This window comes from Electrona antarctica (assembly GCF_951216825.1).
Source record: "Electrona antarctica genome assembly, chromosome: 14".
NCBI classification, from domain to species: domain Eukaryota; kingdom Metazoa; phylum Chordata; class Actinopteri; order Myctophiformes; family Myctophidae; genus Electrona; species Electrona antarctica.
Genome location: NC_136795.1, coordinates 45321009 through 45339054, shown reverse-complemented (window position 1 = coordinate 45339054; position 18046 = coordinate 45321009). Strand labels below are relative to the sequence as shown.

Below are 18046 nucleotides of genomic sequence, written 5' to 3'. Positions count from 1 at the left end.
TCATATCATAATGTTTAGTATACTGTACATTGATTGATTGATTGATTTATTAACAGTTTGCAGAATTACAGTACATTTCAAGCACAAACTCAATACAAAGACTGTTAACAGTTCGAATTGCAGCCGTCCGTAGGTGCCCTTTGAGAGACGTTTTGAAGGAGTCAAGGGATTCGCATGTCTTAATGACAATGACAATGTTGGTAGGGCGTTCCGCATTTTGGTGGCATAGGAGCGAAAATAATTGAGTCCCTTGTTTGTGCCGAAACCGGGTTTGCACATGGTTTGTTGCACTCCTTCTGGTGTTGTGGGTATAGCGTTAGCCCCGCCCCCCCGCTATTCATTTCAATAGAAGTTGCTCAGTGGCACCCGGAAGACTGCCGGAAGTACAATTATAACTCAATGGCTCGAGTGAGCGGAAGTTAAGCCCAGGACCTCAAAGCCCGGACCTCAAACGTCATACATGATGTCATGAACGTCCGTCCACCTCCATTAAAGTGCTGCAGTTCCTCTTTTCACCAGTAGGTAGTGGTAGCTTTAATGTTGGATAGCCTTACTGGGGGCTTGGGTGAGATAGACGAATTCTCCTTTAACCCATTCTGCCAATGGCCAAATTACATATATTTTTGGAGGTTCTTGACATGAAACTGTTTGATAACCACTGACATAGAAACATGTCACACTGTCAGCATTTAGAAGACATTTTTGTAGAATCGTTCCCAGGTCACAATGGGTTAAGGCCGTCCTTCATTCCCTATTCAGGGCAGTACTCTCTCCTTGCTCTGTCCGCCAGGTCCTGGATGAGGTCAGTCTGTCGGCGCCCCTCCAGTCAGTCCAGGGCGTGTGTGTCTACGACGTGGTTTGGCTGCGGGGCGGCGGCAGCAGCGGTGGCGGCGGCTCTTCTCCCTCCGCCTCCGGCCTCCTCCTCAACGCCACCCTGCGCTGGAGCTACCCCAACCCGGCCCAGCTGGTGCGTCACTTCAAGGTGTACTGGAGGCGCCTGCGGGGGCCGGACCCCCGCGTCCCCCCGGGCCGGCCCGTGCTGGTGGGCCGCTCCTACTCCACCCTGTTCAGGGTGACGGAGCTGCCGGTGGCCGAGCCCCCGGGCCTGATGGAGCTGCTGGTGGAGCCGGTGACGCGGGAGGGCTTCCTGGTCCCGGAGAGCCACTGGGGCAGACGCAGCCTCAGCTACACCGAGGAGCGGAGGGCGGAAACATGAGGGGGACAAGTCTCGGTGTGTGTCTGCTTGGGGAAATCATCGTGGGACAGCAATACAGCAAAAAAAATAACGTGTTTCTGATTGACTATGCAACATGCATTCATATTTCCATTTGTTTTTGATGTTCTCTATATTCTTGATTAAGATCACGTTTTGTAATGGTTTAAAAAGGTGCTATTTGGGGCCCCCTGCTGGTTCAACCAGTTTCTGTGGTCACTGCTTAAAAGCTATGCTGTAGAATTATTTTCTATAATTAAGTTGAATCATCATGAGCATCATCTGCTGTCCCTCCCCTGTATCTGTTATACTCTGTATCAGATTGCCCGGGGAGGGACAGCAGATTCATCTAAATATGGCACATTTACATTACAGAATATTAGTCGTGTTAATTAATCTGCTTTGTCCCCGCTAAATAAACAATTTGCAACCACTTGTGATTAAAATACACCAATTTCACGGTTATCGCTCAGGTGGTCTGCTGAGGTCAGCTACCTCCATTTCTGAAATGTGTCTGGATTTACACAGGCTGTGTATTTCTCCCACCAATCTCTGCCAGGAGAGAGAGTGAAGAGCCATCAGCCTGGTCCATAATCCACCCATGTGGGCCTGGGCCCTGACGGGCCCATTCAGGTATCCAGCTCTGGGTAGGCGTGGTGGAGATTTGCACACCTTTCTAGTAGTTTGTTTTAGCTAGAAGGTTAAGGCCAATCTTAATCAGGCTTTAATTTGTTCCAGCCTGAGGAAGCTTTGTAAGAGTTGCCTCAAAGAAAAAAAAAAAGCCCCATCTGCAGGCCGATTCTACAAATGCCTTCTAAATACGTTCTCACACTTCCAAGATGACAGATGCTGTGTTCTCATTTACGTTCTCACACGGTTGCAACAGAGGGAGATTCATGGGGAAATGGATTGAAAGACTGCTCACAACCAAAAGCCAGACTTGCAAACTTGTACAGTCCAACTTGTAACCAGAACAGAATGTGAGGTTCCATAATGAATACATTGATGAAGGCTTATTGCTCTACAATTGACTTAAACTTCATTCAAGACATTATACCTCCTGCAAAATTCCCTGTACCGTCACTTCTTTCAAAATGATCAGTGTCTCACACAAAATAAACCAGCGGCATTTACAAAAAACTGTTTTTATTGTTCGAACAGCAACTAAAAAGATGTGATTAAAACAATTTTAAGACAATTTGGTTGATCAGAGTGTTGATGTGATTGTCATAAGGCATTCCAGCTGCCATCAGTGAGGTGTGAGAGAGAGAGAGAGAGATCAGGCCTGCTGCGTCACCATCCTCAGCATCTGTAAAGCCATGGGTCCCTGGTCCAATGGAATCTGTCGATCACATCAGCAAAAAAAAAAAAAGTTAATAAAACTTTATTTGAACAATTGGAACCTACACGACTGGCTCAGGAGGTAGAGCAGGTCGTCCAATGATCCATGGGTCGGCGGTTCGAATCCCGGCTCCTCCTGTCTACATGTCAGTGTCCTTGGGCAAGACACTGAACCCCAAATTGCTCCCGATGTGCTGGTTGGTACATTGCATGGCTTCTGCCGCAATCGGTGTATGAATGTAAAGCGCCTTGGATAAAGGCACTATATAAATGCACCATTTACCACACAAGACCCGAGGCTGATTCTACAAATGCATCCTGAACCAGTACAGATGTCCAATCTCGCATTGTGGCATGATGTGATGCGCTGAGAGCTTGTATATCTACCATTTTGAATCATCAACAGTAAACATCTATTGTGTCAGTACTCAGTAGCAACATATGAACGTGTCTTTGCTACACATTACAAAATAGTCAAGTTGTCAATTACACAACCCATGAAGCCTTAAATTCATGGAGATTTGTTTTTGATGCATTCATGAGAATAATTTGTGAGGTGTTGCGAGCTTGTACTTTGATCATTTTCCAACTTTTGGTGCTTTTTTTTTGCTACTGATGCAAAATTGTGAACTGATCATTTCTACAGTATGACACTGCTTCTTTTAACCCATTTAGACCCGAGGACGATTCTACAAATGTCTTCTAAATCCTGACAGTTTTCTTGAAAAACCCTATGTTTCTATGTCAGTGGTTCTCAAACATTTTCATGTCAAGGAAAATATGTTGTTCCAGGGACCCCCCCAGAAGCACATACGAGTTAAAAATGTTCACTCTGAAAGAATATATATATTCAAAGATTTGCGCCACATTTTCATGATTTTCTTGTTTACCATGTGTCCTGCTTTGAGGATCCAGTAGAAGGAGAAGTTTTTGTGGCCCTTGCAGAAGGCTCCGGTCAGGCCGGGGGAGGTGGGGTCATCCAGGGCTGTCCATCTCTTCTTGTTAAAGGCTGGCAGCCCCGCCCACTTCAGCTGTTTGACCCACAGCTCTTGGCCTGTGAAAATAGAGGAGTCGTCACAATGCAGTCAACACCACCTGCATTCTATTCCGTGTGATTATGAAGCACACCAACGTTCTAGGATAGACCAGAGCCATATAGAGTAAGACGGAGTTACGAAAACGCCGTTCACTTCATGGGGCTTCAGTCCTACATAGACTTCTATTGAGAATGGGGACCGGAAGTAGGCAGAAATGCATTGGACCCAGGCAACAAGCCCAGCTTTAATGATCTTAACCCATTTAGGCCTGACGTCGAAATTAAAAAAAATTCTGAAAAACCTCATGTTTCTAGATCAGTGGTTCTCAATATTTCATGTCAAGGACCCCAAAAATTATATATGTAATATGCCGCCGACCCCCATCTGAAAATATGTTGTTCCAGGGACCCTCCAGAAGCAAAGATTTGAGTTAAAAACTGAAACACTGAAAGAATATATATATATATATATATATTCAAAGATGTAAGGCACATTTTCACGATTTTTCAAAAATAGCAGACCTACAAGCACGTAGCGTACCACTCTGTGGCACGCTATGAGCTTGTAGATCTGCTATTTTTCAATAGCTAAATTATAACATAATGTTTAGAACACAAAGGGGTTCCCGTCCAAAATGGGTTAAATCCCTTTATTTTAGATTGTTTTGTAGTAATCGTACAACAAACATTACAGAGACTTTAGTTGTTACTGTACAATACTTTAAAACAGTTGTCATGTTGCACACATGCCTAAAATTGCTCTCATTTGCGCCGCCCTCGTTGAAAACAATGCATTTCAAACTCCAGCTTGTCCCCCTTTCAGGCTGCATGGCTTCATGGCTGCGCTCGGTTTCTGCCCCCTCAATATCGTATCTCTTCTATTGGATGGCTCTGGGATAGACTTGCCTTACCATGTGCCCGATTGGCTCCCGGGCAGGCATAGTGTTACTGAGGTTAGGGTTAGTCATGGTTGCAAAAACGAGAACTGTCAATCACAACACACGACTACTGGCCAATCACAAAGGGGCTTTCCTAGTACTGCGGTGGGATCCATAATGATAAAGCTTCCATTCCATTGTATCCTGATTAAGGTGATATAGACACGGTCATGCTAATGTTACCAATTTGTTACCAACCTGGATAACAAATTGATGTTTACAGATTATAATCCACGTTTGTGGCACGCTATGAGCTTGTAGATCTGCTATTTTTCAATAGCTAAAGTATAACAATGTTTAAAACACCAAAAGGGGTTCCCGCCCAAAATGGGTTAAGCCCTGCGGACATAGAAATGTGAGGTGCAATACCCATGGTGTCCACTATGAGGTCCAGCTGTCCATTGTAGATGGTCACGTTGACCCCGGCGTCCAGCAAACGGTCAACAGTGTCTATGACGGGACGCATGAAGTCTCCGGCCATGTTGCTGAACACGTCCTCAGCCTGGGCTACACACACACACACACACACACACACACACACACACACGGAGAAGGGGGTTAGTATGATAGAGCAGGGGTTCCCAAACTTTTTCATGTCAAGGACCCCCGGAATGATACTCATTAGCCTGCAGCTAAGTTAGTCTTAGTTTTAGTCATCATAGCATAGTTTATTTAGTTTCTCATTTAAAAAAGGCAGTCGACGAACATTTTTCGTCTTAGTTTTAGTCGACGAAATCAACACTTCCCCGTACAGTACGAAGAAGCAAGGTATGGCAAAGTTAAAGTCCACGTGAAATGTAACTTCCAGACCACACAACATACAGAACATACAAATAAAATGATGTTTCTACATGCAACAACTAATGAGACGCACAGAGGTGGCTCCCAGATTGAAATGGCATTACAACGTATACGTTCCAATATTTTCACGTCACCGATCTACAAATTCTTACACACACACACACACACACACACACACACACACACACACACACACACACACACACACACACACACACACACACACACACACACACACACACACACACACACACACACACACACACACACACACACACACACACACACACACACACACACACACACACACACACACACACACACGATAAGAGACAAGTTCTCAGTGTACAGTACCTCCCCACGTCACGTTGTGGGGGACGATGCCCAGCTTCCTCCTGACCGGCCCGTTCATCAGCTCTGCCAGGGACTGGCGGTGCAGCGGGCCGATGTGGCGGCGCGCGAGCAGAGCTGCTCCCCCACCACGCCACAACACAAAGCAGGAGAGACAACATGGTCAACTGATATCACGTTAAAGGAGAATTCCATGCTAGAAGGCTTTCTTACCTTTATTTGTTACGTCCCCACCCAAGAGGTCCAGGTGTTATTTTGTGCAAAAGTGCATTATTGGCCATTTCCCCTAATATAAGCCCTCAATGGGGGTTTGGGTTTTTGTGCAATTTCGCTTATTTCCATCAAAATATGTAGTAAAGTGTGCCGCTTGGGGGACGCACACACACCCACACACACCACACACACACACAAATTTTTTTGAGCAATGGAAATAAGCGAATTAGCACAACACCCCATAGTCCCATTCAATTCAATTCATTGAGGGCTTATGGTAGGGGAAATTGCCAATAATGCGCTTTTGCACAAAACAACACTTGGACCTCTTTGGTGGGGACGTAACAACTACAAATAAAAAGGTAAGAAAGCCTTCTAGTATGGAATTGTGTGAAAAAGACTCCTTCAGGTATGGGGTTGTCTCATTGGTTGTCTCATTGTATATTTAACCCATTTTGGGCGGGAACCCCTTTTTAGCATTATGTTATGTTATGCTTTAGCTATTGAAAAATAGCAGATCTACAAGCTCATAGCACGCCACCGAGTGGTCTTAGGGGGCAGCGGTGGTCCGAACGGTTTGCGGAGCGGTCTTGTTATCGGAAGGTCGCCAGTTCGAATCCCGGGACCGGCACGTTAAAATTACCACCGCTGAAGTGCCCTTGAGCAAGGCATTGAACCCCTACCATCATGAAATGTTCTATGAGCAGGGTCTGGCTGTAAACAAGCATCTCGAGCTTAGTCCATTCACCCTGGGTAAACAAAGAACTTTGCTTTGCTATTTTTGAAAAATCGAAGAACGACTGACAGAAACATAGCTTTTTCAGAAAACTGTCAGGATGTAGAAGACATTTTTAGAATCTGATCTCGGGTCAAAATGGGTTAAGCACTATGTTACAAAAAAAACTGTACAAAAAACAAAACAAAAAGTTGCAATCAAAACACATGCATCTTTGTACATGATAAAGTCTACCGACTAACCATCGTCTCTAGTTATGCGGGTGACATTAGACAAGAGGGGAGGGAATTTACAACGAGTGACGTTTCAAGTTTACCCAGAATGAACTTCTCAAAAACCCAGTGCGTTATACAACTTATACAACCGCCAGCTGTTGTGCAACGCCCTCCGATTCCACAACACCAGCACGCAATGTACAGTTACAGACACACACAGCGGAGGCTGTACCACGGCTCCGTTTGGGTCTGCGGCCGGCGGAGAAAGGCAACGCCGCCATTAACCCATTTTGGACATTTTTCTGAAAACCTGAAATCAGTGGTGCTCAATATTTCATGTCAAGGACCCCAAAAATGATATGCAATTGGCCTCCGACCCCCATCTGAAAATATGTTCAGGGACCTCCCCCAGAAGCAAAGATTTGAGTTAAAAACGTCCGTTCTGAAAAAAATATATATTCCAAATTTGCGCCCCATTTTCAAGATTTTTCAAAAATAGCAGACCTACAAGCTCGTAGCGCGCCACTCGGTGGCGCGCTATGAGCTTGTAGATCTGCTATTTTTCAATAGCTAAAGTACAACGTAATGCTTAAAACACCAAAAGGGGTTCCCGCCCCAAAATGGGTTTTAATGGCAGCTCTTCGCAGGCAAGATTACTCAACCTGTGTGTAGAAGAGGCTGCAGTTTTTTTTTTTTAGAAAGGAAAGACGGCTGGATGTTCAATAAGTGCATACAACTTGACTGACCTCATCATTTCTTTACTGTGTAGTGTGTACTTTGCACTTTACTTTGTGTACTTTGCAGTCCCTGGGGCTTGGTTCACTGGCTACAATAATAGTCACAACTTAGTCTGAATAACCCTTTTAACTGTCGCACAATTCATTTACTTTTAATACCCTCTTACAACATTCTAAATTGGCTTTATTCCGTTTCTCTTGCCCCATCAATTCGACTACTTTGTTTCTGACGTTATAATTGTATTGCGATGAATGTGTTTTACACTTTAGTCTTGCTTTTGGGGAATGTGATTTATTGTGCTTTTTGTCATCATCGAATGGCACACTTGGGTGCCATTCCACCCTTGTTGGTTTTAACTGCGCTAATAAAGAAGACTTTACTTGGTTGTGTAAGTATCTCTGAATGCAAGTACTGTAGCTGTACACTTGTCGCTTGCCTTCCTTCCATTTTAGATGTTCTTCTAATTGAAACATTATGTTAAAGTGAGTAGGGAAGAGCTGTCGGAGGACTGAACACTGATTCAATAAGGGTTGATGGAGAGGAAATGTATCATTTAAAACTCTACTACTCCTGAATAAATGAGTGCATATGATAATTTAGCATTCATTATGTACTGCATTATGCATTAGTATTCATTATGTCCGTTTGGTAAGAACGTCTGACCGAGGGAAGACCACATTCTGGAAGAAAAGAACAAATCAAACGATATCCCGTGTCTTACAGATGAAGTCCCCGCCTCCTGTTGAGCTGCTGAGTGCCTCATCAGGGTCTTGGGTCAGAATGTTGTAGAAGTTGACTCCATTTGTATTCTGAGATGAAAGAGGATAACTTTAATACCAGCAGAAACATTTTCATTCAAAGCAAATTGCAAATCTACAAAAAAAAACACCTAGGAAACGATAATGAGGATCCGCTGACATTATTTCTGGGCATCACCAACCTGCTCCACTACGGTTTCGGTCACGGACCAGAGCTCGGTAGCCTTCAGGAACTGCTCCTGCTCCACCGCCTTCTTCACATCGTTCGCCGCACTGTTGACCTCCGTCAGGCCGTAGTCATCCAACAGGGACTGGACAGAGGGGACAGCAACGGGAGGACATGTTGGGACGGACGGACACCACGGTACCAACTCTACTGGGCCTGGACTCAGGTTCAGTAACACTGGGGTTCTCTGTGTGACACATGTGCTATGCATACTGTAGAGAGTAGACAAATGGAGTTCCAATTCTACCAGAGTACAATTGAGGGCAGGCCCTCATTTTCAATGTAGCCGAGACATGCGCAACTCTGTTGTCACAGACCACACAAGTTATCTCCAAGGAAATGCATCAGAGACCACATCACACCAGTCCTTCATGATCTCCACTGGCTCCCCGTCAAACAACGAATCGACTTCAAATTACTCCTCACCACCTACAAATCACTGCACAACCTGGCTCCCCCCTACCTCTCCGATCTCCTCAAGCCACACGCCCCATCCCGCTCCCTCAGGTCCAGTGACGCCGGCCTCCTTGAGGTCCCTAAAAGGATCAAACGGAAACCCTGGGGCGACAGGGCCTTCTCTGTGGCCTCCCCTACCCTCTGGAACGCTCTCCCCAAACACATCAGAGATGCCCCCTCACTTCCCACCTTCAAATCTGCACTAAAAACCCACCTGTTCACCATCGCATTTCCAATCTCATGTGTTTTTAAAACTTGCACTGTTTTATTGGTTTTATTCTTTTAATTGTTTTTTTTCTAATAAAGTTGTCCTTTTCTTGTTCCCCCCCTGGCCCCAACACATGTAAAGCGTCTTTGAGTGTCAAGAAAAGCGCTATATAAATCCCAGATATTATTATTATTATCTTTTAATGGCAATTGGAAGCTCTGTGCAGTACGTGATGAGTTTAATACCATTATACTTGGTTGACCGGGGTCCTCCAAGAGTCTATTCTTTCTTGGCACCCTTCCTTTCTCCCCTCTACAATAATCTTCTGCAATAAAATAGCAGATCTACAAGCCTTGTAGACAAGTCCATTGTTGCTCAAGGTCTGCCTAATATTAACCCATCACAACATGGCCAGAATAGGGAAGCTAGGGTTCATGTGGTTAACCAAAGACGTGTCACACAAAGCTCAGTTCCTACATTGCAGACATTCGACAGGTGTGTGTTGTGTCTGTCTCTCTCACCGTGGTGTAGAGATAAGGGCCCCAGGTCATAACGGAGTCTGCGGAGAAGACAGAAATGGAAAGAATTTAGCCTGTGGAGTGTTCAGATATACACGGTTATCTCAGAACACCAACAGTGGGGTTTTAACCACGTAAAGTTTAACCAAACCCTCCATGCTTAAAAATTTGACCCGAGTTGGCTCTGCACTTGGTCCTCCCCCTCCAAATGTGTCGCAATGTGCGACATGCACATCGGCTATGTTCCATCCAGACTAGAGATGCTAGTTCAAGTGGTTAAGAAGTGATTTAGAGGCCTGGGCCATGGCTCAATGGTCCAGGCACCTTGGCTGGTAATCCAGTCTGGCAGTGTGCCGCGGGTTCGACTCCCGATCCCGACAGCCTTTACTGCATGTCTTCCCCCCATTTCCTGTCAGCCTACTGTCTGTCCCTCCATAAAATATATAAAATATAAGGTGAAAGCCACAAAAAAACATTAAAAAAAAAAAGAAAAGGGATTAGAAAATGACAGAGAACGAGAAGAAGCTAAATGTGTGTCGACAGGGAGGGAGCATCGGTTCTTGGCGTCACAGATGCTGAGTACAAGTGTTTTAGACTGGCATCAAGCCACTCTCAGGATTGGCGGCCGCATCAATGCATCCTGAAGAGATTTCACATTACAAGACAAGTCCTGCATGCTAACTAACCCAAGTTGATGTGTCTGGAATTCTGTTACATCTAGGAGTTGAAACCTGAATCATTGAGTACCAAACTACCAACAAAATAACACGTCAGCATTGCACCGTGTAAAGTTTTACCAGAGTTTGTAGTCTGAAGAGTGATTCTGATGTTATAAGGTGTATGAGAATACCACAATGGAAATAGTGATATATTTTCTCCAATTTATGTTGTGGAAGTGCTGATGTATTCTTTTTATCGTCAAATGAATTCATGCAGAGGAAACATACGTCAAGAGTCAGACTGGACTGACCGATACTGACCTATTGGGGAAATCCACGAGTCTCCAAGCGCCACCCCAGCAAAGTTGCATTTCACCATGCCTTTAGCTATGGCCTTGACAGACACATAGGATGTACATTAAACACATGCAATTCATTCATATTCAGCATTGAACACATTTATCTGGAATCAGACTTTTTGCACATTGCTTGCGCCTGGCTGCAACTGTGATATTCCATAGGCTTTTGATTTTAAGCCAATAGGGAAGTAGCCGTGCTTCGCTAAAAATACATTTTGATTGTATGCCACATTGCCACACAGCTGCACTTACAAAAAAAAAAGGAACAAACTCAAGGGGTCATTCGTCTTTAGCTTAAATTTGGCCATCCATCCTGTGACACCAGCTCATTTTCATATGACACCAACAATGACTAACATACACCACATGCAAGTGAACAACACTGTCAAAAAGAGAAGTCTGTGGAAAAACAGAAAAGAAAAAAAAAAACCTACAAAAAAAAAAAGAAATCAAACTTGCACATACTTTATGCAGTTCCAGGGATATAGCTGCAGCCATCTTCCCTCCATACGACTCAGAGAAAATGTAGAAGGGGATATTCTGTAGAGAACAGACCATCATTACAATTAAATGACAGCTAAAGTCACTTACAATGCACAAATAAAAAACAAGAGATCAAACAAGCTAAAGGCCTTATGCCTGGTCTATTCCGTACTTATAGCCACGTGCGACCACAGATCTACGAGCTCACAACACATCACAATGCAACGCGCAGTGGGCTTGTAGATCGGCCGTTTTTTGGTGCATCGACAATGACGCGCAAACCAAGTACAACTCAGATTTGAGTGAAAAGTACACGGGCGTGGTTGAGGATCTCAGTGCGGAGGACACGGTGTGGTTGGTCGTACCTGGAATTCCTTCTTGTCTGTGAAGAAGTGCTTCAGCAGAACCAACATGTCGGAGGCAACTGTAGCCACGTCTTTAGCATAAGCATCTGGTCTGTCCGTGTAGCTGAAGCCAGTACCCACAGGGTTATCCACAAACAGCACATTGGCTTCCTGCACCTGAAACATGTCATGCATACATATACATCATTACTTGGTGTACCATTTTTGCAGCGCTGCGTTTTCATTCTCAAAAAGTCCAAGTTACTGTGCCAAGAAACATGGTAATTATTTGAGACCATACTGTGCATTCGCAGCAGTATCCCCAAGGATAGTAATTCGAGACCTATGTATTCACAGCAGTATCCCCCCTGAGGATTCTATTTGTCCAGTTTTATCATTTTGCTGAGCGGTCTTTAATACTATAAGAACAAGTGTATACTTGACAAGATCATTCGGAGGAGAAATTCAAACTGTAGCTCAACCTGACAAAAACTACAGAATTAACCAACGAAAGCCATCTTACCCAGCTTGTTTTTCTGGGTTGTTGCTCCCTGTCCAGGGGTCCGATCTCCTCAAAGTTTCCAAAGCCACTACCAGAACCTCCTGGGCCACCCTGAAAACATGTATATATTTTTTAGCATTTAGTATTAATCCAGTCTTAAGCATATTGGTGTATTATGTTGTACTGTATCTCCTCGACGACACTGCAAATGAGGGTAACCTCAATGTCTCTCGAGAATAAATAAATGGTTTGAATGAATATATTGTACATTTTTCACATAGCATGTTAAGTGGTGCTATTCCTTAAAGGAGAATTCCATGCTAGAAGGCTTTCTTACCTTTATTTGTAGTTGTTACGTCCCCACCAAAGAGGTCCAGGTGTTATTTTGTGCAAAAGCTCCTTATTGGCTATATTGCCTACCATAAGCCCTCAATGAATTGCATTGAATGGGAATTGAATGGGGCTATGGGGTGTTGTGCTAATTCACTTATTTCCATCGCTTAAAATTATTATTTTTTTGTATATATCCTTTCTTCATAATGTAAATAATATCCCAAGCGGCACACTTTACTACTTATTTCGATGGAAATAAGCAAATTAGCACAACACCCCATAGCCCCATATTCAATTCCCATTCCATTCAATGCAATTCATTGAGGGCTTATGGTAGGGGAAATAGCCAATAAGGAGTTTTTGCAAAAAAAAACACCTGGACCTTTTTGATGGGGACGTAACAACTACAAAGAAAGGTAAGAAAGCTTTCTAGCATGGAATTCTCCTTTAATTAATAGGGGTTTTCATCTTCAGCTGAAGTTAAAGTTTAACATCGCCAGTGGTTGGTTTGCTTCTTAATCATTGCTAATGAAAGTCCACTTAGGCCAATGCGTTTTTTTTCACCCCAATTTACATGGTTAAGTACAAGAATCACAACTGGAAGGTACCTAGTGGAACCAAACTATTCTCCTGCAAGCCATGGTGTGAGCATGCGTATGTGTGGTGCGAGCATGTGTATGTGTGGTGCGAGCATGCGTATGTGTGGTGCGAGCATGCGTATGTGTGGTGCGAGCATGTGTATGTGTGGTGCGAGCATGTGTATGTGTGGTGCGAGCATGCGTATGTGTGGTGCGAGCATGTGTATGTGTGGTGCGAGCATGCATATGTGTGCTAAATCTAATTTACTGTGTTTCCTTAACCTAATTTCCTCACAGCAGACGTCTATGTCATAGACATAGATGGTTCAATCATGCAGTTAAGATAATAACATTAACTCCTGGAGTTAATGTTATTATCTTAAAGCTGCTATAAGCAATAATATGCCAAATTTGAATGACCTTTTTGGTATTCAGACAGCTACTTCCTGATTGGTTAGCCATTGCGACCGGGTTTTTTTTCGACCAATGACAAAGCTTCTAGGAACATCTTTGAATGCAGATTGCGGCCCCTAGATGTGTCACAGAGACTACAAATTTTTGGGAGCGTTCTACCCATTGCCTGAATAAAAATAAGTCATTAAAATGTTGACATATTGCTTATAGCAGCTTTAACTGCAACTTCATTTAGCGTTAGTGTCACACATGTGGCCCGCGTCTCACACACACATATGGGCCAAGGTACCCACACTGGAAGAGAGGGCGTAGCTCAGGGGTGCCCAAAAGGTAGATCGCGATCTACCAGTAGATCACAAGGGGTATGCAGATAGACCACATGACATGCCCCTAGAAAATAAATACTATTTTGGCATCTGCCACTTGAATTCATCATCATCCTTCGAGTGCCCTCGAGATCTGCGACACAAGCTGCTTCCACTGGTCTCTGTTGCTCATTGCCACACCAAGTTCATTCACAGTCAGTCCTGTGTCCCTACTCAGAACATCTGGAAATGTGAGAGGTCTTGTTCCCCTTGATGGGCAGGGTAGTCTCCACAGAAGAATATCCGAAATTACCTGGTCTTTTGCTCTGTGGCAGTGTCCAGCAAAACGGAGTCCTCTTTCTGACACAACAACTGAGATGGGGGGGTGCCTCCATAAATCTGAGCTTTAGTGGGATGGTCCTTCCATGAGGAGTCTGTGTATGTTCCGTCAAGACGATCCCGAAACTCATTATTCATTGCCTCTGTAGACATTTTTAAAGCGCAGCTCAAGACCCACTTCTACACTCTTGCTTTTAATTGATCTTTTATTTTTTTTTGTTATTCATGTCCTCACTGTATTGCATTAATGTTTATGCCTTGCTTTTCTTTTTCTCCATTGCTCTGTAAAGCACTTTGAGCTGCAGTTCATGTCATGAAAGGTGCTATACAAATAAAGTTTTATTATTATTATATTATTATTATTGTCCATGTTTCGGCACCATAAAGAAGGATACTTTCCACACAGGCTTTGAACAGGTTGATCTTGGTAGCTCTTGAGATGTCTGACTGCCATATAAGATGTAGCTTATTGCAAGCACTCCAGGCCTGTCCTGTCCTTGTCAGGAAGTCCTTTCTGCTACCGACTACGTATGATCCAAGATATTTGAAATCCTCCGTTTCTTTGATGTCACTGCCGTCCATGGAGCGGACGGTTGGGTGAACAGAGTATTCATTCAGAAGCAGGCATTCTGTCTTTTTGGCATTGAGCACTTGAGCCACTTGAATTAACTGACTTGATTGACGTAAAAAATGCCTGTCAGCTCATACCCACAATACAATACTTTGTTATCAAGAGTGTTGCGCAAACATCAGTAGCATTACAAAGTTATATATAAAAAGAAATCCAGCAATTCCATTTTCCCCCTCTATTTCCCATACATTCCAAGTACGTTTCTGTAATGTATGTAACGACAACACCGCTATTCCAAAGCCCACCTCGGGTTAAAACTTTAACTATTTTGAGCAATGGGATATCTTTTTTTGGTGGGTAGATCTTGTTGAGCTGTTCATTTTTAAAGTAGTTCTCAAGTAAAAAAAAAAGGTGTGGGCACTGTCCAGCTACGCTGGCCGTAGCTGGCCAGCTCAAACTCTGACAGAGCTGAGATTTCACCTTTAACCCATTTTGGGCGGGAACCCCTTTTGGTGTTTTAAACATTATATTATAATTTAGCTATTGAAAAATAGCAGATCCACAAGCTCATAGCGCGCCACCGAGTGGCGCGCTACGAGCTTGTAGGTCTGCATTTTTTGAAAAATCGTTAAAATGTGGCACAAATAATTGAATATATATTTCAGAGCGAACATTTTTAACTAAAGTATTTGCTTCTGGGGGGTCCCTGGAACTACATATTTTGAGATGGGGGTCCGTGGCCCGATTAACAGAGTGATGTGCCTACTGCATGCCAATATGGGAACCCATCCGCTATCTTTTGCCTCTGCGGGCACCACCTCCTTTTTTTTGTGTGGAAACAGGAACTCGGTTTGGCCCCTCCCCTTTCTTAGGCCACTTCTGCTTCTGCGACGTTTGTTCCTACCAACAGCAACACTACATCTTTAGGGCAGTGGTGTTGCTGACAGATTAACTGCATGAAGACTCTGCCTTTGAAGTTCATTCCACGAGGTTGGGCCATTGACAGAAAAAGCTGTCTTGCCCAACTCTGTCTGAGCCTGACGAACCTTGAGCCTTAAAAAAAAAAATCACTAGAGTGGGTCTGATACGTGCTATTGTTCAATTCCAACATGGAGCAGATATAGTCAGGGAGCAGCCCAGCAATGGCTTTACATAAAAATAGGTGCCAATGCTTATCTCGCCTCTCTGTCAGAGAGGAATGAGTTCTCATAAAGTGCACAGTGGTGGGTACCATAACTATCTCCAGTAGTCCACCAGTAGCAGCAGACCACCCGTCCCTCCTCCTGCACACCAGCTACAGCACCAGGAGACTAAAAGGGTGGAGTTATCCTGCATGCGGACACTGGCCTCCACTCTGAGCTACAGGCGAGCTCCTCCTTCTCAGAAGTCCAGCAGCATTCCGAGACTAATTGAGTCCATACTATGTGTTTGTTTTCTCATGATATAGTCTATAAAAGGAGTATATCATTTATAGAGGGTGATGTATGACAACGTTCCGATTCAACGCAATCTTTTCTAACATAACTTGTGACTATCTTTTGAACTCGAATAACCCAACTTATAAATTGTATTTTGTTTGTTTTTTGTTATTTATATTGTTTTTGTCATCTGTGCTTGAATTATTGTTTTTGTCATCTGTGCTTAAAATTATTTTTTTGTGTCCTACTGTTTACACTTGGTCAAATATGTATGGTTGTTTGATTGGACTGGATTTTTTTTCTTGTTATTGTTGTTTTTGTATGTCTGTACTCAATTATTATTGTTGTTGTTTTTAATATTGTTTTGTTTTAATAATGACGATAACTGTGGGGGGAGGGATGGGGTGAGGGAGAAAATGGGAAAAAATGGTATGTTCAAACTGAACTTAAATTGTTGAAACCCACTACCAATAAACATATATTTTAAAAAAAAAGTCCAGCAGCACACATACATTATTACGCCCATGACTCCCAGGCAGCAGACATGCTTCAGCGATAACCTACAGGCGGCCAGCAGTCCAAGTCTTTGTCCCTGTGAAACGGGGACGAAGACTTGTGCTGCTTAGAACATTTGTCTCCTGGTCCTGTGACTACTGTAGCTTGTGTGGGGGAGTGGTAGGAGGGCCCTGGGCAGGGCACAATTTATCAAGTTATGTTTGAGAAATCGACAAAACTGTGTCTCATTTCATTTGTAGTTTGTTGTGTTTGCAGGGCGCTGGGCGCTGGGCAGGCTAGTGCCCTCCTCCCGCTGCCTGGCACAGGAGGATCCGGTGACTGACATCACTGTCGGGCCTGAATGCGGCAGATTGTGGGGATCGAGTGCCACGTTTCTGTATAAGGACACGAAAAGGTTCTGAGGGCCTGGCTGGCGGCCAAACAAACAACACCTAAATGAAAAACACTGCAACAATATCACTGGATTTCACCATCTACCCCTCTTTGGGAAATCACAATGTCTGCTGTGGTCTATAGATTCCCCGAGCATTCCTTCCTTTTTTAGATCACCAGTCCTCCAGACTAGAGTGGTTAGTTTGGTTGACCTACCTGCAGCCACATCACCAGAGGCAGCTCCTCGTATGGTGCAGTCTGGCTGTCCGCATAGTACAGCCACCAGAACATGTTGGCCCCATCTCGCACCTTCACATAGCCCCACACTTCTTTATTTGAAAAGGGACTCGACCAACCTGCGGAAATGTAGTTCAATTACATATAGCACCTTATAAATAGTCACTCACTGATTCGATTCATTCCCTTTTATTTACAGTCCTGATCATTAAAATCGCAAATTCAGGTGTTTTGGGAAGGATGGCTATAGTGCTGCTACTAGTACTACTATGACTGAGCCAGTTGGTGACTTCCACTTTCACTCACATTCAATAAAGCATGTAGATAATGAAACATATCTACAGATTACAATATAGTTAGTATACACTAGTATACGCGTTCTTACAACAAACTTGCACGCGTACCTGTATTGAGGACCTGCAGGGCGAGGAATAGCACCACGGAGCGCAGTGATGTTTTCAACTGCCCCATTGTTGTTCCAGTAGTGAGTTGTCAGCGGGACGGCCTGGTGACTTCACTGCTATTCTATCACTTGGATCATGTGACCAAAGTGATCAGCTGACTAGAATGAATCACAGCTGCTGCCTGCTGCTGGTGAAGATTTCCAAAGTAAACAACAAACCCACACGTGTATGTGTTGACTCACTGTTGACACTGCAGGCTGCAGCAGCACTCGAAATTGACTGACATGGAAGGAAGTAGTTTAACAGTCTGATGGTTTGAGAATGGCCAAAATAATTATAGGATTCCTATCGATTCTGACATTTTCAGAATCGATAAATGCATCTACGAGAGTCTAAAAAAATCTTAGGCTAACCCTAGCCCTTTATATACACACAGCTGTTTAACTGAAATTGTTTAATTCCGT

General features: G+C 43.8%; 2 protein-coding genes across 2 annotated transcripts in view; one reads left to right on the top strand and one right to left on the bottom strand.

Moving 5' to 3' along the window:
- Positions 1-2202, top strand: part of engase (endo-beta-N-acetylglucosaminidase) — a 28400-nt gene extending 26198 nt beyond the window's left edge. Inside the window, exon 14 of the mRNA XM_079521353.1 lies at positions 791-2202. Within this exon, the coding sequence (XP_079377479.1) occupies positions 791-1216 (426 nt within the window). The 3' untranslated portion in view covers positions 1217-2202. The remainder of the gene's footprint in view (positions 1-790) is intronic.
- Positions 2203-2342: 140 nt separating this feature from the next.
- Positions 2343-17739, bottom strand: scpep1 (serine carboxypeptidase 1). The gene is made up of 13 exons (XM_079521361.1): positions 17583-17739; positions 17158-17297; positions 12117-12206; positions 11615-11770; positions 11232-11306; positions 10729-10801; positions 9752-9789; positions 8523-8651; positions 8304-8391; positions 5684-5797; positions 4898-5035; positions 3445-3608; positions 2343-2555 (listed from the first exon to the last, which is right to left on the bottom strand). The coding sequence occupies exons 1-13, from the start codon at positions 17647-17649 to the stop codon at positions 2493-2495; spliced, it is 1335 nt and encodes a 444-aa protein (XP_079377487.1). The 5' UTR covers positions 17650-17739; the 3' UTR covers positions 2343-2492.
- Between the last annotated feature and the right edge of the window lie 307 nt (positions 17740-18046).

What these genes read in the sequence shown, in the direction of transcription:
- scpep1 (XM_079521361.1), bottom strand. Translation starts at nt 17,649, where the DNA reads ATGGGGCAGTTGAAAACATCACTGCGCTCCGTGGTGCTATTCCTCGCC. An exon ending in CTCTGGTGATGTGGCTGCAG is followed by an intron (nt 12,207 to 17,157) that starts GTAGGTCAACCA and finishes ACATGTTTTCAG; the next exon opens with GGTGGCCCAGGAGGTTCTGG. An exon ending in CAGACAAGAAGGAATTCCAG is followed by an intron (nt 11,307 to 11,614) that starts GTACGACCAACC and finishes TGTTCTCTACAG; the next exon opens with AATATCCCCTTCTACATTTT.